The 25,513-nt window shown below is 47.7% G+C and overlaps 5 protein-coding genes across 8 annotated transcripts; 1 reads left to right on the top strand and 4 right to left on the bottom strand.

The window, feature by feature from the left end:
* Window positions 1-515: 515 nt before the first annotated feature.
* Window positions 516-5,829, bottom strand: PV09_08433. 2 transcript variants are annotated; one of them, XM_016362328.1, is made up of 8 exons: window positions 5,460-5,829; window positions 5,018-5,284; window positions 4,690-4,710; window positions 3,845-4,275; window positions 2,618-3,651; window positions 2,393-2,566; window positions 2,177-2,343; window positions 516-2,125 (listed from the first exon to the last, which is right to left on the bottom strand). In XM_016362328.1, the coding sequence occupies exons 2-8, from the start codon at window positions 5,273-5,275 to the stop codon at window positions 1,346-1,348; spliced, it is 2,865 nt and encodes a 954-aa protein (XP_016209776.1). In that variant the 5' UTR covers window positions 5,276-5,284; window positions 5,460-5,829; the 3' UTR covers window positions 516-1,345. The 2 variants fall into 2 exon arrangements, with proteins under 2 accessions (XP_016209776.1, XP_016209775.1); XM_016362327.1 differs by having other exon boundaries at window positions 516-2,343.
* Window positions 5,830-6,916: 1,087 nt separating this feature from the next.
* Window positions 6,917-11,171, top strand: PV09_08432. Of its 2 annotated transcripts, XM_016362326.1 has the most exons (4): window positions 6,917-7,152; window positions 7,203-8,017; window positions 8,074-10,387; window positions 10,435-11,171. In XM_016362326.1, exons 3-4 carry the CDS (start codon window positions 8,103-8,105, stop codon window positions 10,844-10,846), a joined length of 2,697 nt encoding a protein of 898 aa, XP_016209774.1. In that variant the 5' UTR covers window positions 6,917-7,152; window positions 7,203-8,017; window positions 8,074-8,102; the 3' UTR covers window positions 10,847-11,171. The 2 variants fall into 2 exon arrangements, with proteins under 2 accessions (XP_016209774.1, XP_016209773.1); XM_016362325.1 differs by having other exon boundaries at window positions 7,203-10,387.
* Window positions 11,172-13,580: 2,409 nt separating this feature from the next.
* Window positions 13,581-17,011, bottom strand: PV09_08431 (uncharacterized protein). The gene is made up of 6 exons (XM_016362324.1): window positions 16,483-17,011; window positions 16,193-16,425; window positions 16,109-16,142; window positions 15,828-16,046; window positions 14,187-15,780; window positions 13,581-14,131 (listed from the first exon to the last, which is right to left on the bottom strand). Exons 2-6 carry the CDS (start codon window positions 16,361-16,363, stop codon window positions 14,023-14,025), a joined length of 2,127 nt encoding a protein of 708 aa, XP_016209772.1. The 5' UTR covers window positions 16,364-16,425; window positions 16,483-17,011; the 3' UTR covers window positions 13,581-14,022.
* A 98-nt stretch (window positions 17,012-17,109) lies between these two features.
* PV09_08430 lies at window positions 17,110-18,556 on the bottom strand. 2 transcript variants are annotated; one of them, XM_016362322.1, is made up of 4 exons: window positions 18,349-18,556; window positions 18,175-18,295; window positions 17,968-18,124; window positions 17,110-17,911 (listed from the first exon to the last, which is right to left on the bottom strand). In XM_016362322.1, the coding sequence occupies exons 1-4, from the start codon at window positions 18,409-18,411 to the stop codon at window positions 17,338-17,340; spliced, it is 915 nt and encodes a 304-aa protein (XP_016209770.1). In that variant the 5' UTR covers window positions 18,412-18,556; the 3' UTR covers window positions 17,110-17,337. The 2 variants fall into 2 exon arrangements, with proteins under 2 accessions (XP_016209770.1, XP_016209771.1); XM_016362323.1 differs by having other exon boundaries at window positions 17,968-18,295.
* Window positions 18,557-18,839: 283 nt separating this feature from the next.
* PV09_08429 (plasma membrane ATPase) lies at window positions 18,840-23,061 on the bottom strand. Its single transcript, XM_016362321.1, has 5 exons — window positions 22,467-23,061; window positions 21,869-22,316; window positions 21,517-21,747; window positions 19,328-21,458; window positions 18,840-19,276 (listed from the first exon to the last, which is right to left on the bottom strand). Exons 2-5 carry the CDS (start codon window positions 22,250-22,252, stop codon window positions 19,230-19,232), a joined length of 2,793 nt encoding a protein of 930 aa, XP_016209769.1. The 5' UTR covers window positions 22,253-22,316; window positions 22,467-23,061; the 3' UTR covers window positions 18,840-19,229.
* Window positions 23,062-25,513: the final 2,452 nt, after the last annotated feature.

Raw genomic sequence — 25,513 nt, 5'->3', positions numbered from 1 at the left:
AACTGGCGAGAGTATATCCACTTGGCAAGGTCCGCCAGGCAAGAGAAGACTCTGGCCTCATCTCGCGTGACAAGAGAATAATTGAGTGGAAAATACGATCAATTAGAGGCCACAAAATTAGGAACATCAAGCGAAAGTCGTTTCGCCTAACATTTCTGTCGGTGAAGTTTTACTCCAGGCTTTGCAAGATCATGAATAAAAAGATTCGATTGACAACTTGAAAGGTGTCCATTCCACAAAGTTAGACCGATGATGGGTATAATAGCTCCTGATCCGTTCGAACACATTTCTCTCGGGGTTGTATGTTTGCTTCACAGGGTGCAACAACCCAAGCAAATCATATACATAACGGGAAAATAGTCAGTACGATCGTGAGCGAGAAAAGATATCGCAAAGCGAGTTATGAACAACTTAGCAAATGGGAAGGTTGGACTAAACTTGAATTCTTGCACTGTCATTGAAGTAGGCGCTTTTCAGGCACAAAGCTCGACAGCTCTGCAAAGCCATCTTAAGGTGTCGGAAGAAAGGTCGTGTTAAATAGTTGAAACGATACTGACACAAAATTGCGAAGTAATATTCTGCAATTGCCTAAATACATACGTGATTGTGTGAGCAGCCGTCTCATTCCATCGTGCCACTAGTCATTGTCGCTACGAGGCCATTGACTGCCATTGAGCCAAGTCGTGAGCCGTGGAAGTTAAATATCAAAGGCATTAAACCATAGAAGAGAACGTCTCCATGCAAATCCCAAATTCTGACAAAAGAAAAAAGAAGATTGCAAGCCGTTCCTGTCGGGGCATCGAGTCCAGCCGTGGGCTCGCTGTTGGCAGAACATAGCCTGTAAGCAAAGAAATATGTCTTGCGATGTCGTGAAGTCAAATCTGATCGTCCAGAACTAGAGGCTTTTTCTTATAACTATACTAGGAGCAAAATATGAAGACTGATTCGGGTTTCGATGTTGTTTGTCGTCACTCGTCACCATGAGGAACGATCAACGGATGATACAATAGGTGAGGCAAAGAGGATATACTCATTTCAGGTTAATGTGGTTTGTCTGCCATCGCCGGTAGTTTCGTGTTGTGCGTCGAGAAAATGCGAAGTCACTCCTGCGTGAGGACCAACACACGCGCCGAATGATGCCAGTAGTATACATATGCTGGGTGTGCCAGGATACAAGGGGTATTTTCTTTATCGGTACAGACCGTCAAGTTCGTAATCTGAATTCGTGCGAAGCTATGACAGATCGAGAGACACCTAAGAAATTTGAATGTGAACGCGTCAATTCAGCCAAGATGCGTCTAGAAGTTCAAGTTTTATCATAGTCGAACTGCGTCGCCGTTGTCCGTTAGAAGAATGATGGTTGTGTACCATTCCCATGCGGGTGCTGAGCTCCGTGTGGCATCCAGGGAAGTGTCTGAGCGGTGTAAAATCCTCCAGATCCGTTGTTCATGTTAATTGGTTGTTTTCCCTCACTCTCTGCGTCATGAGCTTGTAATTTATTGTGAATGCGACGGCCAGCAGGAGTAGCGCGAACGCGGTCAATGATTGGTCGAATCAAAGACCACATCTGTTCTGCCGTTTCTGGTGAACCATAGTCAAGAATAGTCTGCACTACGTAGTTTGTGTACATGTCTCGAATGTGACGTTCTACGTCATGCGAGCTAGTCATATATTCCATGCACAAGTTGTGGCGAATATCCATTGGCGAGCAGCGAATCATTTTCTCCATGACATTCGAGCTAAATTTCTGTCGGGATAGCTCGACCATACGGCCCTCAAAACTTAGGCAGAGCGGCCGCGTGAACTCCGGTACTGCCAAGTCGAGAATGTACTGAACAACGTAATTGCCGAAAGGATCTTGTACAAGCGCAAAGGCGTTGGCAATGACCGATTGGATCAGCATGGCCTTCTGGCCGTTTACTGCGTGGTCGATGCATCTCTGAAGGACACAGCAGCCGTGTCGATGAGTACCGACACTCAAGCAATTGCGCGCAACCTCTTGAAAGATGAAATCCGCGTCTTCGGGCTTAAGGTGATTGAGACACTTCTGGATGACGTGATTGCCGTTCAGATCTTGTATGAGACCGACGATGTCGGCGGACAACGCATGCTTGATAGTCTCAATCTGATAGCGATTAATGGCTGGGTTGCTAGGAGCAGAACCAGGCCGACGAACCTGCTCAGGCGTGGAGATGAACTCAATCATCTTTTGCAGTGCACGTGTACCATGTTGATTTAAAGCAATCTTGACCATATGTGGAGCTGCATTATTAATGAGAGTCGTGCGTTGATCATCGTTGCAATATTCAAGCAGTTTCTGACATAGGTAATTTCCAAATGGATCTAAGAGCTGTCAGCAAACTCAGTAAGGCAACAGCTGATTCGGACACACCAGTCATGAGCTCGACGATATGATCCTTTGTTTCATTGAAAATCATTTCGATATGGGCATCGTTTCCTTCCTCAATCTTTCGCTGTAAATACCGGCAGCCATGTTGATCCTTGCAGAGGTCGTAAATTTGACCTGTCAGGGTCTCCAGATTGTGTTGAGTGAAACGTGTATTCTCTGTAAAAGAATAAGCGAATAATTCTATATAAAGAGCTCAAAATTCCATACCCTCTTCTCCTTTGCGATTCTTCATTACAGTACGCTGACTGTCGGGTGCTTGGAAAGCAGGTCTAGGATATACACCACTGTAATGGTTATAATTCTGATAGTGCTGTCCATAACCGCCGTTGGTCCAGCCAGCCTGGAGGCCTCCAAAACTGACAGCGTTCATACCAACTGTCATGGCTGGCGGATTGTAATTGTTGTAGTAGTTATGGCCGTGACCGAAGGTGGAAGGCATCGTATTCGCTAAAGAGCCAAGGTTAGTAGGGCTATTCAGAGCGCCAGACGGATTTTGGAACGCTGGGGCATTGCCTTGGAGAGCAGACGACACAGGTACGTGTGGACTTTCGTCGGCTCGTGTATCAAATGACGTGAAGTCGCGACTCTGACGGTTAGATGCAGCAATCGGAATGCGACCCATGCTAGCATTGTGATTGTGGAGGTGCTGCTCGGCATGCGTCATATTTGCAGCCGAACTGGTGTTCTGCTCATGCATGTTGGCATTCTTTACAGTAGGGATATCATTCGTTGAGAAGGACTGCTGCAATTTGGGGACGCCACCCGGGTAGCCATTGATCATGGATTGCATGCTGGATCGTTTAGACTGGGTCCCAAATCCACTGGAGTACACCTCCATAGAGCGCCGATTGTTAATGTTTGGCTTGCGACCAGGGCTAGCAAAGATATTTTCATCCACATCTTCATGCTGAGAATGGCGTAGAGTGTTCCACGGAAGTGACTGCTGACCAGCACGGTGACGATGAACGGCAGACAAGCCGTTTGTTTGACGATCATCTGGAGCTTGATCAACATCCGTGTCACGGCGGCGTAAGAGCGGAAATCCGTCGCCATTGGTCTCCATATGTAGGTGCTTAATACCATCCGTCAAAGCGCTAAGGGTCTGTCCTGGAACATTATCGTCCTCATCGTCGGCAAGCAACGACTTAAGATTGTTGATCCCTAGGACTGAATTCACTCCGCTTTCCATCCCCGAAAACTCGAAATTTGAAGACATAGCAGGCATTGAGTTCCTATTAACCCTAAAGTCGCAATTAGCATCGGCTCAACAGATAAGGCTAGCAGTTTGTGGAAAGTAGTAGTGAATAAATGTAGATGCTGGGGACGAGTTGAGAGAAAATGAAAGATTTTTGTTCGTTGCAGATACGAAAGCACAAAGAGCAAGTCGATTTGATACGTGATGTAATCTTAGTATCTGGAACTAAGAGATCTTACCCATTTGGACGCCGGGAGGCACTACTAAAGTCGAGGCCAGAGAAGCTATCTTCCTCTTCGTCTGATCCGCGGCGTGACTGTGGTACAGAGAACGACGGAAGGAGGTTGCCAGTAGAGTGAGCAAAGGGAGTATGAACGCCCTGAGAGCCTGAGCGGGTAGTTCGTGGTGAAGCAATTGAACTGATTCCTGGAGCTGAGGTCAAGCTTGCAATGGAAAGACGATTTACACGGCTACCGTTAGTGATCATACCCTCACGGTACTCGGGTGGGGTAGCTGGCTCTGACTGATGGCCGCCCATGCTAAGCTTGCGAATGTCGAATTCAAGGCGTTGCAGTTCCTCCTTATTGAGAGCGTCGAAATTATCAAGCGCACTCTGAAATCGATGGCGCTGTTCTCGCAGAGCTTCGTACTCCTCCTTGCGTTTTTGCAACTGTCGATTGCTTGTTAGATTCAGTTCGAAAAGCAGATCGTGAAGCAGCGAGCTTCGCAGCAAGAGATCTGAACAGCCAAGAGAGTACACAACAAAGGCTCAAGAACTCGTGAGCGCAAAGTATGCGGACACTGTTGATGAGGGTGTAGGTGTTACGTGCAAAAATTAGCTCGTTAAGTTAGTAACACCAATGGACAAATAATAAGCATCGTACAACTTGATAAAGGCACATGAGGCGTCAGACACCATGAAGTGAGGATTAATCAATAGGCGGGTAACTGTAGTTTGAGTTACAGAGTTACAGGTCACGCAAAACACCAAGAACGCAAGAACGAGAGAAAATTAATGTGAAGCTGCCAGATCTGGCCGTAAAGAGCTCGAGAATGCTTGTGTTTCGCAAAATAGTGCGCTTACCAATTGTATTTTCTGCAATGTCTAAAAGCAAAACAGTCAGTCTCGAATCCGCACAAAGGGTAAAAACGGACGTTTAGTAGTGCGAAGGGGGCGATTCACAGTCTTCCAAGCTGAGTACGCCTGGCCGAACATTTATTGGAAGCGGCTGATCAGAAGAACAGACGTTTCAGCCACAACACTACGACTTATTTCCTCTCGGCAATGGCGATAATTGGGCATGTTTGAACTCATGACCACGCCATGCATCACAATGGTTCGGCGACTGTTCTTGCCCCATCACCAGTATGTGTTGCAAACTCACTACGAAATAGGACACGTCAACACTTACAGCAGCAGCCAGATCGGATGCCGAAGGAGGCTCAGCAGCCTGTCGCCTCTGCTGACCTATCGGGGACAGTGGGCCCAGAGAAGACAGAGTAGGTATTGTGGGGAGAGCATTGGTCGTGAACCTCCTATGCAATTGTGCTCGCTCGGCAGTTGAAGGCGTCGATGACAGCTGCGAGCCGATGGGACGGATGGGCGTCGTATAGGTGGTAGGAAAAGACGACTCATTGGGAGGAGATCTCATGCCATTCGAAAACGCCATATTGAACTACTATGAATCGTGTCATGGTCAGCGTAAGATCGGTATTGGCAGCAAACTCCAAATGGTGTGTGGGGTCTGCAATGTGCAAGTAGCAGCGTGCGGTCGTCGGCCAGCAGGGCGGAAGTGCGCAGGATGGCGTAGGAGTGTATTGCGTGCTTCAGAAGAGCAAGCTTGTTGTACTTACTGCTGATGTACAAATACAGGGCGTGGGCCCGAGGCGGATATGCTCGCGGACAAATCCTCAAGTGGGAAAGGAGTCAGGTTTCGCAGGAGGTTGTAGCACGACCGCAACTTTTGCCAGGTTTACGTCGGCTCAGAGACTGCTCCGTGCTGCACGAAACAACCTACCCACACCGGGGAAAACGTATATGATAAATCACACGCGGGCGACAAGCACTGAGAAAGAAACACAAAAAGGATGTTATTGTACAAAGCAACGCTTCTGGGAACGAAACAGCGAAAGTTTGCGGGACGAGGGTCCTTGGCTTGACAGGCACAACCGATCTAAAGGAGTTTTAAAGGGCCCCTTGGACGGCATCTAGGCGCCGTCCCAGCCTGCAGCGAGGGGCTTGAAGACTTTTGCCCGCAGTACACAGTCGCTGGTGGGCTCCTTTGCTGCATTGCCTGCATATACTACCTTCGCAGAGTCTCGGGCAGGTTGCCGACTGATGAGTGGTTCTCCAGCTGCCACCTCCACCCACATGGGGCAAAAAATTGAGAAATGGTGCAAACTCAGCATTAACCCACTAACTTGCAGCATCCCAAGAAACAGCGGATCCATTGTTGCCGCCCTCTGAAGTAGCACTGTCACTGCTCGCACCGTGGCCATGCGTTGCAACTCCACCACCCATGCAAGTACACCAACCAATTCGATAGCGATGCTGCCCCCGGCGAAGGAACGGAGGCTCGCCACTTCTAGAGGATAGGAGGTTACTTAACAACATCATTTGCCTCGATGGCATATTTTGGGTAGTCTGGAAACGCTCTCAACAAAGACGTGTGTGGAAACTTCAGTTTGCATTTCTGGTCTTCAAATGCCCGACGAACAGCAGTACTCCAGATTCTGCAGATGCAGCAAGTCGCCACGTACTCTGTATTTTGCTGTACCGCAATTCGTTGAAGACCTGCTTCACCGCTTCTTGTAGGCCGGTCTTGCTCCACGTATCGGCAGATGCGTCATGCACGGCCAGGGATCCGCTGCTGTGGTTGGTATCTCTTTTCAGGAACACCACACTCGGCAATTTTGAAACGCATTCCCCGCTTCGATTTGATGCGAAGGTCAGTGCAAACGGCGATCGTTCTTCGTTTGCATGTTAATGCGTGAAGAAGTGAGCGAAGCGTTCGTACACCTCACCTCGCAAAGAAATCATGCGCTTGTCTTCCATCAGCCAAAAACTTTGCTTCAGAATGCCGCGGTCAATTGAACTGTGGATACGACTTTCCAAAGGACAAACTAGTGATCAGTTAGCTTGTGGGACCTAATTATCTAATTTATCAGTGCAGAATAACACGGAGAACATCCGAACAGATACGTTCAAGCGTGGAAATGGTGATGGTGCCTTAGGCATTCACAAGGCCAGGCCTCATCGGTTTGGTCCTATCGATATCGAACGCTGCGCTAGTCCTTTTCAATCATGCGAAGCAAAAGAAAGTTTGCGCGTCTACAATGAGCCGTGATAATCTCTAACAACTGGCACACGTTCAAAGAGAAATAATAGAGGCATGATATTTTGTGCTGATTTTAGACTCATGTCACAAACTCGGCAAGGAGAAAAGCAATAGAGCACGAATCTGTGAAAGTTTCAGCTATGCCCGCACACTCAAAGACTGGCCCAGCTGAACTCTCCAGCAACTCTGCACGAGCTGTTGCCGAAAAGGTAGGTTGTATACGGCTACTGTTTTCGGACTTGTTTTAACGTGTGATCAGTCTGTCGGGACGCAGCAGATGAGGCCTCGTCTTGTCGCTCCGAAGAAGTCAAAATCAAAAGCCCAGGCTGAGCAGTCCTCGACTGATGATCACGAAGACTATGAAACAGCTGCCATACCGTTCCATTTGCCTATTCAGCAACGTCCTCAGCAGAAGGATGATGGTTTCGATGCATTAATGGATCCGTTCTACCAAGGCAAACACCTGACTGATCCCGTGAACACAGCGGAGGACAAGTGGAATCTACTTCCTGCATTCCTCAAAGTCAAAGGGTTAATCAAGCAGCACATCGACTCATTCAACTATTTCATCCAAGTCGAGCTTCACAAGATTGTGAAGGCGAACCACATCATCATGGCTGGTGTTGATAAAACATACTGGATCAGATATGCTTCTATCCGCGTAGGGAGTCCATCTTACAGAGCTTCTGAGAACAGGGAGTCCAAAGATGGCATCGGCATCACTCCACACGAATGTCGTCTGCGGGATATGACCTATTCGGCGCCAATATACGTCACTGTTCAATTCCGGAAAGGCATTGGCTCGCCATGGGCGACAAAACGCGATCTCGAGTTAGGTCGTATCCCTATCATGTTACGAAGTGCTAATTGTGTCCTTGTCGGGAAGAACGAACACCAACTTGCTATGATGCATGAATGTGCTCTTGATCCAGGAGGTTATTTTGTGGTCCGTGGTCAGGAAAAGGTCATATTGGTTCAAGAACAGCTAAGCAGAAACCGAGTACTCGTTGAATCTGCCAAAGGCATAGTTCAGGCTTCGGTCACAAGCTCTACAAGCGAGCGGAAGTCTAAAACGTACGTCATCCACAAGAACGGACGGCTCGTCGCTAAGCACAATATTTTATCTGAAGATATTCCGATTGTCATTCTCTTCAAGGCCATGGGCATTCAATCTGATCAAGAAATTCTCTCTATGGTTACTGGAGAGGATGCAGTTTATCAGGATATCTTCATCCCTAACTTCGAGGACATTGCTAAAGAGAATATCAACACACAATTCCAAGCCCTCGAGTTCATCGGACAGCGTGTCAAGATCATGCGTAAGCCACAAGGCGGTGGGTCCAAACGTAATTATGTCCAAGAAGCAATTGAGGCAATCACTTCAATCATGATCACGCACGTTCCAGTAGAGGGGATGGACTTTCGTCCTAAAGCACTCTACTTTGCATTCATGGCCCGTCGGGTTCTGATGGCCGTCCACGACCCCAGACTTGTGGACGATCGTGACTATGTAGGCAACAAACGTCTCGAACTTGCTGGACAGATGCTTGCGCTGCTTTTTGAAGATATTTTCAAACGGGTTAACAGTGACGTAAAAGCACGAATGGACAAAGTGCTACAAAAGCCAAACAGGACACAAGCCATAGAACCTTGGGAATATCTCAGAATGGGAGGGGAGTCCATCACGTCGGGTATGGAACGCGCTATTGCGACCGGTAATTGGACCTTGAAGCGTTTTAAGATGGAGCGTGCTGGCGTCTCGCACGTTCTTAGTCGCTTAAGCTATATCAGCGCCCTCGGCATGCTCACTCGTATCAGCAGTCAATTCGAGAAGACTCGCAAAGTCAGTGGACCGCGCGCTCTGCAGACATCACAATTCGGTATGCTCTGTCCTGCCGACACGCCTGAAGGTGAACAGTGTGGCCTCGTGAAAAATTTGGCACTCATGACACACATTACAACTGAGGATCCTGAAGGCCCTATACGGAGGACGGTCTTTATGCTTGGTGCTGAAGACCTTGCGTCGGCCAGCGGTGAGGAAATGTACCAAGTTGGTACATACATTGTCTTCATTAATGGCACACCGATGGCTCTTACGAAGACGCCCAAACGGCTCTTAACTGGCTTTCGCAGATTTCGCCGAATGGGTCGCATCTCAGAATTCGTGAGCATTTTTATCAATCATGATCATCGCGCAGTTCACATCGCCACAGATGAAGGACGCATATGCCGTCCGCTAATCATCGTGGAAAACAAGAAGTCCAAGGTTACAGCTCGGCATCTGGCTCTTCTTCGAGACAAGAAAATGACTTTCGACGACTTCTTGGCCAAAGGTTTGGTTGAGTACTTGGATGTTAACGAAGAAAACGATTCAGATATTGCCATGTATGAAAAAGACATCACTAGTTCCACCACACATCTTGAGATTGAGCCGTTCACGCTGCTTGGAGCTGTCGCTGGTTTGATCCCTTACCCTCATCACAATCAATCACCGCGAAACACATATCAATGTGCCATGGGTAAGCAAGCTATAGGAGCAATTGCGTATAACCAATTCGAACGCATTGACTCTTTGCTTTATCTCATGGTCTATCCTCAAAAACCAATGGTTAAATCACGCACGATTGAACTAGTACATTACGAGAAATTACCTGCTGGCCAAAATGCGACTGTCGCAGTTATGTCGTATTCTGGTTATGATATAGAGGACGCCCTGGTTCTCAACAAGGCTTCATGTGATCGTGGTTTTGGACGCTGTCAAGTCTACAAGAAAGTCTCACTCCCCTTGAAGAGATTCCTAAATGGTAACCAAGAGAAGGTAAATGCTGCTGCGAAACAGCCAGGAAACCCGAAACACGAGATCATAGGCCGCGATGGTGTTGTGGACCCAGGAATGAGAGTACACAAGAACGAAGTAATGGTGCTCAAACAGACGCCAAAAGATACCGCGCCTCGAGCTTTCAGCAATTTACGGGCGACAAATGGACCTGTCGAATACAGAGACAGCTTCACTTCATACCGTACATCCGAGCCGTCCATTATTGACAAAGTTGCATTAACGGCAACAGATACTGATGTCACTATCGTGAAAATCCTTACGCGTCAGACACGACGTCCTGAACTAGGGGACAAATTCAGTTCTCGTCATGGACAGAAGGGCGTCGTTGGCCTGATTGCAGAACAAGCAGACATGCCATTCGATCAGCATGGCGTTTGCCCAGACGTCATTATGAACCCACATGGATTTCCCTCTCGTATGACTGTTGGTAAGATGATGGAACTTGTTTCTGGTAAAGCTGGTGTTCTGAAAGGTGAACATCAATATGGTACAGCATTTGGTGGGAGCGACTGTAGGGAGATGGGAGAGATCTTGGTTGAGAACGGCTATAGCTACGAAGGGAAGGATCATCTCACTTGTGGTGTTAGTGGAGAGGTTATTCCAGCGTAAGTAGAGCTCTTTATTGTTATGTCATGTCTAACTCTACCGCTAGATACATATTTTTCGGTCCGATATACTATCAAAAGCTTAAACATATGGTTCAAGATAAGATGCATGCTCGTGCTACCGGACCAATAGCCATGCTCACAAGACAGCCCACTGAGGGTCGCGCTCGCGATGGGGGCCTTCGCCTCGGAGAGATGGAGCGCGATTGCTTAATTGCTTACGGTGCTGCTCAACTCTTGCGCGAGCGTCTTATGCTGAGTTCGGACAAACACGAGTGTGACGTGTGCGCGACATGTGGAGGCATTGGATACCATGGGTGGTGCCAAACATGCAAAAGCTCCATAGGAGTCCGGAAGATGACGATGCCTTACGCAGCCAAGTTGCTTGTAAATGAGCTATCAGCGATGAATGTGCGAACAGGCTTGAAGATGGTAGAAGAGTTTCCCAATTGGGAATGATCATTTCGTTCTGGTCGTAACACGACTGGTAGCTGGATGTGTCAAAAAAGTGTGAAAATGAACATCATCATCATCAGTGGACTCCCACGTGCTATATAGATATTGAGATTGATTCTGGCGCAATCTCCAACAGACCATTCAAAGTATAATCACAGCAAAAGCCTGGTCCTTGACTCGAAGCTATTCCAGGCGTCCTGATGCATCAAATACCCGAGACGTCAACAAATCAAATAAGAACCTGTATCTGCAATATGCTACATTACGCTCCTTTTCCTCTATTACTATATAGCCCTCGCTAACTTTTCAATAAAAGTTTAAATTAGCAATGGAAGATGGAGACATTCAATAACGTTTTCCACCACCGAGCGATCAGTACACCGAGTGGTCAACATTTTCAAAGCCTCATCAAACACACCATCTTCGATCCACGATGGCTCTACCAAGATCGTAGGTTTAGCTCGAAAAATAAGGTCGACTCATTTTTGCACTCCATCCGATCAAATCCAAGCAAATTAAAAAAAAAAAAAAAAAAAAAAAAAAAAAAATAGCCGATGCTGCGCGCCTCAATAATGTACCTCGAACCATCCTCAGCGCCCCTATTCAAGGACACGCTTCGCGCGTCGATCTACGCGCCAATTGCCAAACTCAACATCTTAGAATAGGAGACTCTAGAAAACTAGCTAATATATATGTATCGTCGTGGCTATCTATTGATAGTTGCTACAATGCATGCTGCATTACTATTGCTGCTCTAACAGCGTGCTGGACCAGATGCATGCATTAGAGTCAATTGGGCAAGTCGCTACAGTATATTGCTCGTCATCTAAAGCCTAAAACACAATATGTACGTAAAACACATTATGTACGTGATTATGATTACCAACGAGCAAAATGTGAAGATCCTCAGTGTATCGGTTATGTTTTCAGCTTGTACGCAATGCCATCAACAAATGTAGTATCCTCAATAACGAGATCTACAACTTTAATAAAACCAGCTTTGCAATGGGTATCATAATTAAATGACGCGTTATTACCGCTTAAGAGAGATGAGGGCAAGCTACACAAGTCCAGCGCGGCAATAGAGAATGGGTGACAGTAATCGAGGCTGTCAGTGCAACAGGTTGGTGCTTACCACATATGATTAGTCTTAAAGGGAAAATACATGTGAATGTATGGTATAATGGCATTGAACTATCCCATTATAACCTCATAGCTATAAGCGAGAGCGGATGGACCAAAAATGAGCTAGGATTGAAGTGGTTATATGACGTTTTTGAGCTATATACAGCACCAAAGACCGTCGATGCCTTCCGGCTGCTCATCCTTGATCGTCATAGCAGCCATGCTACACCTGAATCTAATCAGTACTGCAAATATTGATCAATCATAACACTCTACATGCCTCCTCGATCATCACATTTCCTACAGCCACTCAATGTCGGCTGTTTTGGACCACTTACGAAAGCATATGAGTATCTTGGGATAGAACTCATCAGACTTGGTATCAATCACATTTATGAAAACGACTTCCTAAAAGGTTATAGCCAAGTTAGAACAGATAATTTATCATATGATAATATCTCTAGTGGCTTCTGAGCGACTGGGCTAGTGCCATTCAATCCAGATGAGATACTATCAAAGATCTGAAGGCATCAGCCGGCTCCTGAGCAATTACCTACAGTATCTCAGCCATGGTGGTCAGAAATACCCCATAACGCAACTGAATTGTAACAACAGGCTACTACTATACTTAAAAGCTGTATTGCAAGGCGCTTTAAGAGCCCAGCATCACCAAAAGATCAAGCTCTAAAGTAATTGGTAAAATGCTGTCAAATGGAAATGCACAATGCAGTATTACTACAGAAAATGAGAGATTGCGTAAGAAGAATGAGCATCAGAAACGCAAGAGCCAACTGAAAAGGCGTGTTATGAGCAGATCTACTACTGCGATTCAAGTACCTAATAGGTCTAATGCTATACGGCCATCTCAAATACCTCAAAATGTTAAATGAATTTGGGTGGTGGTGAGGGGCTGAGATTGATAGTAAAAGCAGCATAGCAGATTCCTTGTTATATTTGTCTCGGATGTGATCATCTGGCTTTTGAAGGTATGAAATATAGATAGCTATTGTTATAATAGGTAAATATTTGGAGCTGTAAATGTGGTGCGAAAACTGAATATGCTGCAAAAGTGACCACTCGGTGGTGGAAAACGTCAACGACTGCGGCTATTTCCCACTTGGGATGTAAATGATCCACTCCTGACTACATTACTGGAGCTTCAAGTTCATTGGCCATCGTTGTTTCTTTTAAAATCCCAACAAAATCATGTAGAGAATCGGGAATGTTAAGGACTACGCTTTACATTAAGCACGAGTATGAGCCCTTTGGTCACCGGAGTCATTGCACATGAGCTTCTCATGCGCTTATTTTAACATGACGGAAGGCGCGTGATTAGCTTTGCCTTCGGACATCGTGGTTCTTATTCCATCAGCACCAGCTGTCACGAAGATCAGACATTTATCAGCAGATAGAGTAAAATGCTCCTCGAAAGCTTGGAAGCATTTTAGACGCACTTTCAAACAGCCTTATTTGCTTCACAGATGAAACAATTAGGAGGAACAAGGGCAGGGGCTGACGACAATAGAGATCTGCCATTCTCAACGGAGCGCATTGGAATTGTTCTCGCATCTTAAGACCTTCGACGAAAGGCCCTGAGGCAGTTTGGTAAAGAATTTCATTGAAAGACGTTGCCTCGTTCAAGCATTGACTTCGCTTGGAATAGGTCCTGCCATAAATCATCTGCAGATGAAAATGATCTAAGAATCAATTTCGGTTCAATTCCGCGACGCACGTGAGCTTATCCGATCGAGTCGAAGCTATACATCATCTCGAGTCGAGGCAACGCTTAGCACAGAAGAATAACACGACGAAATGATAGCCATGTGCCTCAAAGGAATTTTCTTACAAGTAACAAAGAGTACAGTTTTACAAAACAAAGAATAATGTCACACCCGACAGCAGTAATTCACTCATTTAGACCCGAGCTGCACCTATCAGTCACTTTACATTGAGAGAAAATAGACAAGATTGCAAGGCACAAAGACGTATACTTGATGCTTTGGATGCATTTTAGCCACTTTACCGGGGTTGAAAATTCAGGGGAAACCTTAGAACTAAAGCTTCGCCCTCGCCGTCTTTGCCGTTTCCGCCTCTATTTGGGCATACAATCGTTCTATCTCCGCGCTGTAGAACTTGGCTGCCTTTGAGCGTTTGAGTTTCATACTTCAAAAAAAAGTAAGCTAATGAAGCCCTCTCATGAATTAAAGTTTCAACTCACGTTGGTGTCAATAGGCCATTGTCTTCTGTGAAAGGTTCCACGCAAAGTAGGAGTCCTTTTATGTATTCGTAGCGATTAAGCCTGTTTTTCTTCGCGAGCATTTCGAGCTCTTTCCGCGCCTGACTAACGACCTTTTCGTCCTTACAAGCCGATTTACAGGCCTCCAAATCTTGAATCTCAATCTTCTTTCCAGTAACCTTGCTTGCCCAGGGTGCGAAGCCCTCAGGATCAATGCCAAAAATGGCAACAAGCTCAGATTTAGTGGAGTCACCATGGACGAATGCTGTCTGTAGCCAACCGCAGTTGGCAAGGAATATGTTCTCGATTCGCTCAGGTGAGATGTATTCACCTTGCGCAAGCTTAAGTAGTTGCTTCCTGCGGTCAATGATGGAGAATCGGCCGAGTGCGTCAACAGTAGCGATATCGCCGGTTCGGAAAAAGCCATCTTCTGTCATGGAATCCAAAGTGCTCTGCCGGTCTTTGAAGTATTCTCGGAAGAGCGTCTTTCCCCGTACAAGAAGTTCACCTCTGGGTTGGGGCTGATCAGTGGTAAAGTAATCCATATCGGGCACGTCCATGAGGCAGATCTCTACAGCCGGTGCACAGCCACCCACATTCCCAGTGGTCATATCGCCAGGCAACTGACATGTTGTGGTTGCATAAGTTTCTGTAAGGCCATAGCCTTGTGCAAAATTATTCGCAAAGCAAGAGCGAAGAAAAGTTTGAAGCGCAGGATCAAGCGGAGCGGACCCGGAGATGATGGTATGACAATTTTCCAAGCCGACGTTGGCTGCAACGCGTTTTGCCCACAACCTGTCCCAGAACCAATGTTTGTTCGTCGCAATACCAGGTGGTCCTTGTTGTAGTGCTTCTTTTGTGGCCACTGCTCGACGAGATAATGCGGCTCGAATGGGCCTTGGCGATTCCAGTGTTGCCTCAACGATTTTGTTGCCGATCTTGTTGAACAACCTTGGCACACCGGAGAACGCAGTTGGTTTGAGTAGCTGCAGGTCTTCTACAATTGCCTTGATATCTCCATGGAAGTAACCTATGGCTCCACCACCCCAGAGACCCATGTGCTCACACAAACGTTGATATATATGAGCGAGAGGAAGGAATGAACATCCACTATCGTTCTCAGTCTGCTCGGTCAAAGCCAAAGCGCATGAAGTTCCTGCGACAGCATTGGCGTGCGTCAGAACGACACCCTTAGGATCGCCAGTGGTACCAGATGTATAATTAATAGTGATGATATCGGAAGCCAATGGTGGATTGTACGGACGAGGATTCAATCTGCCGAGTTCCTCGACTTGAGCGAGCGTATACAGGCTGATACCATAACCCTCAGCAAATGATTGTAAAATGTCGACCTTGCTCTCTTTGGGCAGCTCGCCTTCGCTTGGTAGGTCATCTAAACAGATGATAAATTTCAGAGTTGGACACTGAGGTTTGAGTTTCATTAATGTGGGAATATGTGAGAGTGAGGTTGCGACACAGCTGAGTTCAGCGTGGTTGATTATATACTTGGCAGTGTTGGGGCCGAGAGTGTCGTATATAGAGACAGTGAATAGGCTTTGGGACATGCACGCTAAATCTACGAGACGTCAGCACAGGTCGACCCGAGTCGTCTCGAGCACGAACCGATGATCTGCCATTCTGGACGGTTTTGACACCATAAGCCTACGCCGTACTGTTTGCCGAAAACGCCAAACTTTTCGTGTAAGAGCACGATCCCGACGCCAGCATCTTTCCTCCTCCTTTGTACAGTGGCGTAATCCTCGAACACATAGTCTCCGAACTTCTTTGTCTTCGCATCCCAAGGACGCTTTCCCAAACACCGGTTGTTTGGTACCTTGCTTGCTAGTCCGATCCGTTAGCAGAGCGATACCTTCTCGGTTAGGGAAAAATTCAAGGAAGTATACCAGTTTCTTCAAAAAAATCGTGCGCGGTTCTTATCTAGAGCAATGTTAAAGCCTTTCTAATCCAGAGAGCAGCTATGGGATTACCCTGGGGTCCAGAGTTTCCAGTAGTCCGTCCACAAACTTGTGGTGCCTAAAGATCTCTGTTCTGCCTTCGACCTTCGAACCTGGCACCGGTAAAGAGTACGGCTTGCCGGGAGGTGGCGGAGGCCGAATTTGACTAGCAGTTTCCGTGGATACAGATTGCAGGCGCACCATCTTGCGAGTATCCGGTCGTTCGGCGTTCGTGACGCTGGCGTGGAAGGAATGTCAAACTGTTGCTACACGTTAAGCACAAAAATTAGCGTTGGAGTGGAGGTTTGAGACCGAGCACATACTTTGGACACGCTTGGAGTAGGTGTGTTCGAAGAGCCAAAGCAAAATGAGCGAGAAGATGGGCTGTGAGAGAGCGAGCAGCAAAAGGCAGCTGAGAATCTTGTAGTTAGGAGACGTGATCCGAAGGGAGGAGTCTGGCGGAAGCACATGCAGCGAAGGCAGGGTGGAGGATTTAGAACGGGGAAGGCAAGGGTCTCGGTCGAGCAAACGAACTGGACCGACTCTTTCGTACGTTGGCTCTGCTAGCAGCAAGAGGAAACAAAAAGCCGACTGGGCGGATTGGCCTCGGCGTGTCGTTTTGATGGATGGTTGCTTGGGCGCGAGCATGACATTTTTGCTGTTCAGCTGCGGTGCCGAGGAAGCTCCACGCACTCTCGCAAGCCAAGTAGCAGCCGCGTGCACATCCCCAACTCAAGGAGCACGTCCGCGGCGGCAGGGCGAGAGCGGCGTCGCAGCTATCTTCGCAGCCCGAAGAACAACACTGTCGCAAGAAAGGTCGACGTTCTGGCGACGCACAACACCATGGTACAGTATGGCAAGGTAACAACAGCTACATGTAGCAGCACGCAAAGCTAAAGACGCGCCAGCCGAATGCACTGTTGCGCGTGCCGGAGAGCTTCCGAACACATGTGAAAATGGACAGGGGTTGTATCTGTCGGAACATTGCACAAGGCGAAGGAAGAGTCTCGTAAGCATCCACATCGCTTTCCAATGTCTACAGCATTCTCTGACGCCAGTTTGCTCTTTGATCTGCTCTACACAGCACGGCATCTTGGGTCATTGTTTCCAACCTATGGCTTCAACACAATTTCTTTCCCATATCCACACTCTCGCTTTCCCCTCCTTTACATCTGCTCTCATGTTCGATCGTTCGCATCGAACGTACTCCCCCAGAAGCCCCGGAAATGCTTCTCTGCACCCAGCTGGTTGAGCTGTCTCAGCTCTTCCGGCGTGAGTTTGAATTTTGTGCACCTCAAGTAGTCAGCAAGTCGCTGCTCTTTGGCGCTGGTCGTGATTGCGACAACATCCTGGTCAAGGCACCAACGCAAACAGATTTCACCCTCACTCACAGCATACTTCTTTGCCAACGCCGCAAGAAGCTCGTCCGCTGGCCCGGGCTTCGCTTTCGTTGCTGCCGTGAGAGGACCGTATGCGCTCGTCGCAATGCTGTGTTTCTTGTGGAAGGCTAGCAGCTCGGGATGTTGGAGGTATGGATGGAACTCAATCTGGTTTATAGCTGGCGGGATCTTCGCAGTTTTGAGCACTGCCTCTAGGTGCTTGGGCAGATAGTTTGACACACCAATCGAGCGAGCCTTGCCTGAAGCCTTGATCTTCTCCATGGTGGCCCACGTGGACTGAAGTTTGCTCTCGTCAAACGGACTTGTAGCACTACTTTCAGTGTGGGAGAACCAGGGGGCATGAATCAGGTATCTGTTTGTCGTAATGAGCACGGTCGAAACATATGTCCAAGCCTGTCGAATACGTACAGATCAACGTATTCAAGCTGCAACTTCTTCAGAGATTCGTCAAGAGCGAGTTCAATATTGTCGACATTTTTCATGACTTTGGTCACACAATATAAATCTTCACGCTTGACGCCGCTCTCTTTAATAGCCAAACCGAGTTCCACTTCAGTATTATACACTCGGTGCTCAATTAACCACATGCCCAAGACAGACAGGGCGTGAGCATACCTTCAGCGCCGTCTAGATGGTGATAACCGAGACCTATCGCGCTCTTGATGGCGTTAACAAGAGTGCGGTCTATCTCCCCTGCACTCCTCTTATACCATGCCGTCCCAGTGCCATATGCGAGCTGCTCAAGGTCTCAGATGAGTGATTGATTCGATATTTTAACGTTCTACTCACCATTGGAATAAAGTGACCATCGTTAAGCTTCAAGCTTGGAATGGGCGTGTGAATCTCTGCCATAGTGCGCCTGATTGGAATGTATACCCTACAACACAAAATTATGCGGATCCTTGATCTTTGAAGCAAGTAGGCGGTTACCAAGACTTCCGAAACAATACTCGTCGTTCTTTAGTCAAAAAACAGCAACAGTGTGCGCTCTTTGTCCGTGGGATTGCGGAAAGTAAACCGAGTGATGACGTTATGAGCCGTCCACATACTCTCCGACAGCGGTTTGCCCCGCACGCACAATACCTTCTACAACCCTTACACCAGATATTCCAATATTTTATCACTACATACTGTAGATTAACTTGCGACAACATCATGCTAAGCACCTCGCGGAGAAATGCCGCCCAAAGGTGACAAGCGCTACAAAGATTTTCGTCCATGAATTCGTTGAGCACGAGCTAAGAGTTCAAATTGATCGCAAGAGGGACGGACGATTGCACAGCCATCTACATGTTACAGGAGGCCAGGGAAAAGTCTTTAAATGCGCCAACAGAGTGAGCAATCCGTGTGGTGCACTTTATACCTGTAGAAGCTATTATAAGTACATTCCCTGTTGTCCTCGGAAAAGATGCGACAATGTTAAAGCTTCTATACTATGCCTGGTTTCACTTTGCTTGCATCTTGAAAGGGAAAGAAAGCGACTTTACTATGTTCGCCAGTCTGAGGAGTCGGAACTCGGCGCAGCGTTGTAATTCTCTAATATTGGTTGAATCTCAAAGCGCTGGCAACGAGATGATTTGTCGGTATTGATTTGTATGTCTTCCGCATAGCTTTTGTAATCTTCTTTTATCGCCTCCCTACGCCGTGACAAAGGCGGAATATCTTGTGCTTCATGCACTCTTTTCATGCTGTGTTGAGACACGTTGTAATGAAACAACTAGAACACTGTTAATTTTGATATGCAGAAAACTCTTAGGATCACACTTACCAAAGTCTTCCAGTGATCTTTGCTTTGCATCTTTCTTCGGAGACTTCCCATGCATCAGATTATCGAAGCCTTGACTGCCCTGCAATAAATAGTAAAGACCGGCCATGACGCAGAACACTCCGAAGGAGAAAATCCAAATACGAACGACAGCAACTATCGAGGTCTGGCCTCCAATGAACCAACCGAAAAGAGTGAACATGGTGGCCACAATATCAACGATCAACACGGCCCCGGCAAGCTGCCAAGACGGAATGGAGCTCCAGAATGGCCCATTTGACCGGGTGATGAAAATAAGCCAATTCTCCGTGAGTGAAATCTCTAGGAAGAGAACTTCATCGCGTACACCAAAATTCTGGACAATACCACCACCAACACCTTGAGATGGATCGGCAGACGACTCTGGCCGTGGGTAAGGGAACATAGTGGTTAGGGTGATCCATGTGCCAACAGCAAGCACTATACCGAGCAAGACGGACATTCCCCACAGTTTCGGCAAATTCCACTTAACGGGAGTTTTAGAGAAGGGAGCGTTGTCGTATGCGATTGCCAGCGTTGCAACGTCCGCAAAAATAGCGATGAAGACAACAAGCTCCAGATTGAGTGAAGTGTTCAGAATAGCAATCCACAGGCCTAGAAAGATCTCCAAGTGCAATGATAAGGCGATACGATAGACAACGTACGCATACATGCGGTGGAAGATCTGACGAGAGGTCTTCAGGGCATCGATGATGGCGGAGAGTCCTGGGGCCAGAAATACAATATCAGCAGCAGAACGGGCAGCGTCTGAGGCGCCCTCTACTGCTATACCCGTGTCGGCCTTCTTCAGAGATGGTGCATCGTTCACGCCATCGCCGGTCATGGCAACGAGATACCCACGCTGCTGTAAAATTTCGACTACGTTGTATTTGTGTTGTGGGAATACCTCGGCGAATCCATCGGCAGCTTCGACAAAGTCATAAACTTCAGAACCAGGCATCTCTCCTCCGCCACCAAGACCTAGGCGCTCCGCATTGTAGACGTTCGTGCCCAAGCCAAGTTGACGAGACGTCTCCCGTGCAATGCCAACAGCATCACCGGTCAACATCTTGATCGACAAACCAAGATTTTTAGCTTCATGAACAGTTCGATAAGTGTCATGGCGGGGAGGATCAGAGCAAGGCATGATGCCAAGAATCTCCCAGGACGCATCGCCTCGCTTGCGAGCGACACCGAGCGAACGGAAACCGCGCGTAGCAAACTCAGCAACCTTGTTCTTATAGGCTTCGTCAATGGCAGGGTCTATAGGATGGTCCTCTTCGACTGTTTTCAACACAAATAATGGTGCGCCCTTGACGCATACGATGCGTTCGCCCTGAGGAGATTCCACAACCGCTTGGACTTTCTTCGATACAGGATCGAAGGGCTGAAAATCAATGACCTTGTATTTGGAGAGGACTGCCTTCGCACGGGGATAGTATTTCAGCGACTTCAAGAAAGCCTTATCAATGGCATCAATACCCTTCTTCTTGCGCGAAGCAGCCAAGCAGGCCGTGAGCATAAGATCTTCTGGATCAACGCCCTCAACGCAATAAGGCTCTGACAAGGAAAGCTTATTCTTTGTTAAAGTACCGGTCTTATCTGAGCAAAGGATCTCCACACCGGCAAGAGATTCGATGGCTGAAAGTTTCTGGACGATTGCTTGTTTCTTGGCAAGGTACGCGGCACCGACAGCCATGGTGGTGGTGACAACGGCTGGAAGACCGACAGGTACTCCGACGATAGTAATTGCAAGAGTGAACTCCAGAATTGTCACAATACCGTTGGATCGATAGAATGAGGAAACCCAGACAACGAGTAGCGTTAAAATGACGAGAACGAGAAGTATAGTTCCAATACCGTTCAGCACCTCCGTGAAGTGGCCAGTACCGGCTGAGGCTGACGCGACAAGAGAGGCAGCGCGACCGACAAAGGTGCTATCGCCAGTCGCTGTGATGACCATGAAAGCTTCGCCACGCTTAACAGCTGAGGACGCGTAACAGGTATCTCCATTGTGCTTATCAACAGCTAGAGATTCGCCAGTGATGGAAGATTGATCGACTTGAAGAAAGGCACCTTCGGTGACGATACGGCCATCGGCGGGGATAATGGTGCCCTGATTGGAAAGTTATAGCTGAGTTCAAAGAAGAAGATGGACAACTTAATCAACCTACCTCCTCGACCTGGAGAATGTCGCCGGGTACTACCTCTGAGGCCTCAATCTCCTGAAGCTTGCCGTCGCGAAGCACAGTGGCCTTGAGGGCCAGTGTCTTCTTTAATTCTTCAACAATCGAGCCGGCCTGGAACTCTTGGACAAAACCAACACAAGCATTAAGCAACAGTAACGCGCAGATCACACCAAAGTCAACCCAGTCCTGAAGACCGGCAGCAAGAATGGCAGCAGCCTAGTGCACAATCAGCACGGCTCCACATAGGAAACACAACAGTGTCGTCCAATGCGTGGTCATCATAAGAAATGGATTCGTGGACATGACGTTTGTAGCCAAGCTGAAATTGATAGCTTACCTCCATAACAAATTGGATAGGGCCGACAAAAAAGCCCAGAAATTTCAACAAGAGGTTTTCCTTCTCTTCTTTCATCTGGTTTAGGCCATACTTCTTCCGTCGTTGCAAGACCTCGGCGGAAGTGAGACCATCGCGTGTCGATGTCTGGAGCAGTTCCTCCGGAACCGTCCTAGCGCCTCCTGGCTGGGTGTCCTCCTCCTCCTCGTCAATGCCAGCGTCTTGAGACTCGAGCTCTTCTATTAGAGCATCCATATCCTCATCTTCTTCTTCTTCTTCATCGAGGCCGTAGTTCTTCGAAGCACCAAGTCCCGTCTTCTCGTCCAATTGACCAAGGGGTATTGTAGTTGAGGCCAGACGGCTCTGTAGAGAGCTTGTGTCCGCCATTGCAAGGTAATATACCTAAGGTGCTCCTTCAAACCAGATATGTCCCTGGAAACGGAAAAAACCGCTACTTCAGAATTTAGCCTTCGTCGAGAGTAGATCGCTGCAAACAAGCACCTGATCGGATGATAATTGGGTCATGGCTGAGCTATTGCTCAGGCCGATCTTATGAAGGCAAAGAGAGCACGCAAAGGTATTCATCAGAAATTCTACATACCTTGTCAGGAGCCGCGTGAAGCAATGTTTGCGTGGAGTTGATGACCGGTTTGGCCCCGTTTTGACTGACGGATTGCCTCAGCGTTTTGGAGGGGGCTGAAGGCGGAGATTTATGGACAGCCAGAAGGTCTAGAGCGTGCGGCTAGACGTTGAAGGAAGCGCGGAGGGCAAGATAAAAAAGCTGAAACGTCCTCTTTTCCGTGGGCGCCGAGCGTCAGACTCAAGCAAAATAGGCGCACGGGAAAGTGTTTAGAAATGGGAATCTGTTCACCAGAGCACTGCAAGGTCAAGCATAGGGTGGGTAGGGAGAGAGCACAGTTATAACACGAACCCAGGGATTTAATGGGGACAAGACATCCAAGATTCGCTGATTGGCAAAGAAGCGAAGCTAGAGCTAGGAAGAGCAGAGAGTTGAGCAGGGCGCGCGCTTGGCTCAGTATTGGTGGTGGACTATTCTCCGAGCGGAACAAAGAGGGCGAAGATTTCAAATGAGTGGAGATGCTTGACTCCGTTGGTGTCGACGGCTGTCCGATTCTGCGTGCAAACCCGAGCTCAGCAAAGAGAGCTAGATCAGATGATAGATGATGTTTTGAGATCCTGCCATGGCCGTCGCCATCGAGCCTGCGACTCTTTTATATACAGGTCAGACTCCATGGCGATGTCTTCCACAGACTCGCGCCTAGAGCTTGGCGGAGACGAGTGATACCACCGAGAGCTTGGGCGTGTGGTTCTTGTGCGGTTCTTGTGTGGTTCTTGGGCCTTCTTGGACGGTCCCCGTGCGATGTCCGTGCGGTGCGCTGCAAGTGCGGCTCTTGTCGATGTTTGCCCATCGCGGCCAGAGCCCCAGCAGGGATCCGCCTCGATGGGGAAACCGCGCCCAGACAGCACAGTCTGGGCAGCCGACAACAGTCATCCTGCGATCTTTCCGTCTTTGTCGTCTCGTCTTTCTTTCCGTTCTTCTTTGCTTACTTCACCTTCCCTTCCTTTACCTCTTCTTTCTCCCCGTCTTTCCTTTCTGTGCGCGAGCGACGGCCAACGTCGCGTCCTGCTGCCGCCCCATAGCAGGCGGCACTTCCGGATCAACCTGCGCGGCATTGTCGCAGTGCTGGAAGTTCGCGACAATGGCAGCGTTCGAGCACCAGCTCCTATCCGCTTCGCACACTCCCGCGCAGCTATCAACATTCCACCCTCTCTCTCTTGAGACTTAACCTCTGCTCGCTCGTCTCTGCGACTTTCTGATCGTCGACGCTATGTCTTTAGCGAAACCCTCCAGTAGGAATGCGTCATTTTTTTCACACTGTAATTGTCTCACTGCTTTTAGCCAAGAATGCCGTGCCACCGATCGACAGCCCTGTTACGACTGACTATCTTAGGGCCTTGTCCTTCGGCAAATCTACTACTGGAAGAGCAAGATTGTCTATCACCACATCGGACGGGTGGTTTTCATTATTTTGCGCTGTCCGCCTGCGCCATTTTCCCGCTACAATTTCGTTGCCCGCTCTAGACGTGATTTGACCTTGCATACATGATTCGCTACTTTTTGGTTTCATAGACGGTAGTCATCGTTGATGAAATATAACTCGTGCACGAACCGCCTTGGCCACGCACAAGAGACGTTTTGCCATGGAAGCCTCTGTACCCAAGGCGGCTAGCTAAGTTTCCCAACACATACTCCGTGGAAGATTTCATTCTGGCGTCGATCGTTGCCAAGCTGAAAGCAGCGAAATCTGCTGGAAAGCTACAGTAGTCTCAACAGTACCACCTGCCTTAAAAGCCGTCTAACTTTGACTGCCGCCTACAAATCGAGAGATGTTCGCCTTAAACCGCTCATCCAGAGTTTCTTTTCTCCTGTACTTGAGGATCCATGTGGGAAATGACGATGAATTCATTGTGAGGGCTAAATGATTTCCGTGAAAGACAGAATGCACTCGACGATCGTGGACATGGCCTCAAAAACTGCAATAGCGGAATATTATTGCCAAGTTGTATGGTTCATCGCCCTGACACAATTCACTTACTTAGAGAGTGTCAAAGTGTCTCCGCCAAGCTAAGGCAAAGTGTCACCAATATCGCGAGAACATCGACTAAGTTAATAATTCCTCTATGCACGCTTGAATTGGATCGTTGCAGAGTGCTTGAACTCCGGGTCCCTCTATGCTATTCCCGCGATTAAAATGAGTGCCTAGATAAATTCATTAGTCTAATAGATACAGAAACGGTTGTAGAAAAGAAAGAAGGAAATAACGTCCATGTAAGCGAGTGGCCTGTTCGCCCGCAAAATTATAATGATTATCTTTCAACAATCATGCAGCAATCAAAGCTGCAGCCACTATGTTGTCAGTTTTGATTAGCGAAACAAACAATTGTAAGAGGCCAAGTTCGGTCAGTTACACAACCTGCAAAGATCTATGGTGTGCCTAGAAAGACGCTTGCGCGTCGCGTTGCTGGTACACCAATCTCGACGTGATTCTATAGCTAAATCAAAGAAGCTTACCTTTAATGAGGAGGAGACTCTTACTCAGCATCTAATTGATCTGGATTCGCAAGGATTTGAACTTAGCCTCCAAGAGGTAGCTGCTATGGCTAATCATTTGCTTGCATCTCGTTGTGACAGCAAAGTTGGCAAGCTTTGGTCCTGTAACTTTATATAAAGGACACGTGAACTCAAGATGCGATTCAAGCGGAAGTACAGCTATAAGGGAGTATTATGTGAATAGCTTGCGATTATCAGTACATTGTTAATCATGACATCTATAACTTTTCGTTTGTATGCCTCCATACTCATCTCACCCTTATAACCACTTGAAGTAGGTTGTTTCGGACCATCAAAAAGGCATATGGTGATTAGATTCAACAGGCGGCGAAATAACCGCATCCTTCATATTACAAAACTTGACTTCCCAACAGTTTTGAAACAAGCATTTTTCAAGCATTTTTCAAGCATTGCGATCAGAAAACATCTCAGCAGGCTTCAGAGGTACAGTCATAATACCACTTAACCCAGAGGGGGGATTATCAAAGCTAGATGTTCGATTGCGTACACAAACA

Source organism: Verruconis gallopava, assembly GCF_000836295.1.
Source record: "Verruconis gallopava strain CBS 43764 unplaced genomic scaffold supercont1.41, whole genome shotgun sequence".
Classification (NCBI taxonomy): domain Eukaryota; kingdom Fungi; phylum Ascomycota; class Dothideomycetes; order Venturiales; family Sympoventuriaceae; genus Verruconis; species Verruconis gallopava.
Note: the sequence above shows the minus strand (reverse complement) of the source record. Positions and strands in the feature narration are given on the sequence as shown.

What these genes read in the sequence shown, in the direction of transcription:
- PV09_08431 (XM_016362324.1), bottom strand. Translation starts at nt 16,363, where the DNA reads ATGGTGCGCCTGCAATCTGTATCCACGGAAACTGCTAGTCAAATTCGG. An exon ending in TGGAAACTCTGGACCCCAGG is followed by an intron (nt 16,143 to 16,192) that starts GTAATCCCATAG and finishes ACATTGCTCTAG; the next exon opens with ATAAGAACCGCGCACGATTT. An exon ending in CGATTTTTTTGAAGAAACTG is followed by an intron (nt 16,047 to 16,108) that starts GTATACTTCCTT and finishes GGATCGGACTAG; the next exon opens with CAAGCAAGGTACCAAACAAC.
- PV09_08432 (XM_016362325.1), top strand. Translation starts at nt 7,084, where the DNA reads ATGCCCGCACACTCAAAGACTGGCCCAGCTGAACTCTCCAGCAACTCT. An exon ending in CACGAGCTGTTGCCGAAAAG is followed by an intron (nt 7,153 to 7,202) that starts GTAGGTTGTATA and finishes ACGTGTGATCAG; the next exon opens with TCTGTCGGGACGCAGCAGAT. An exon ending in AGTGGAGAGGTTATTCCAGC is followed by an intron (nt 10,388 to 10,434) that starts GTAAGTAGAGCT and finishes CTCTACCGCTAG; the next exon opens with ATACATATTTTTCGGTCCGA.
- PV09_08433 (XM_016362327.1), bottom strand. Translation starts at nt 5,275, where the DNA reads ATGGCGTTTTCGAATGGCATGAGATCTCCTCCCAATGAGTCGTCTTTT. An exon ending in GCCTCCCGGCGTCCAAATGG is followed by an intron (nt 3,652 to 3,844) that starts GTAAGATCTCTT and finishes TTGCGACTTTAG; the next exon opens with GGTTAATAGGAACTCAATGC. An exon ending in TATCGTCGAGCTCATGACTG is followed by an intron (nt 2,344 to 2,392) that starts GTGTGTCCGAAT and finishes GACAGCTCTTAG; the next exon opens with ATCCATTTGGAAATTACCTA.
- PV09_08429 (XM_016362321.1), bottom strand. Translation starts at nt 22,252, where the DNA reads ATGGCGGACACAAGCTCTCTACAGAGCCGTCTGGCCTCAACTACAATA. An exon ending in CTATCCAATTTGTTATGGAG is followed by an intron (nt 21,748 to 21,868) that starts GTAAGCTATCAA and finishes ATTGTGCACTAG; the next exon opens with GCTGCTGCCATTCTTGCTGC. An exon ending in AAGATCACTGGAAGACTTTG is followed by an intron (nt 19,277 to 19,327) that starts GTAAGTGTGATC and finishes ACAGTGTTCTAG; the next exon opens with TTGTTTCATTACAACGTGTC.
- PV09_08430 (XM_016362322.1), bottom strand. Translation starts at nt 18,411, where the DNA reads ATGGCAGAGATTCACACGCCCATTCCAAGCTTGAAGCTTAACGATGGT. An exon ending in CCATCTAGACGGCGCTGAAG is followed by an intron (nt 18,125 to 18,174) that starts GTATGCTCACGC and finishes TTGAGCACCGAG; the next exon opens with TGTATAATACTGAAGTGGAA. An exon ending in CAGCTTGAATACGTTGATCT is followed by an intron (nt 17,912 to 17,967) that starts GTACGTATTCGA and finishes TACGACAAACAG; the next exon opens with ATACCTGATTCATGCCCCCT.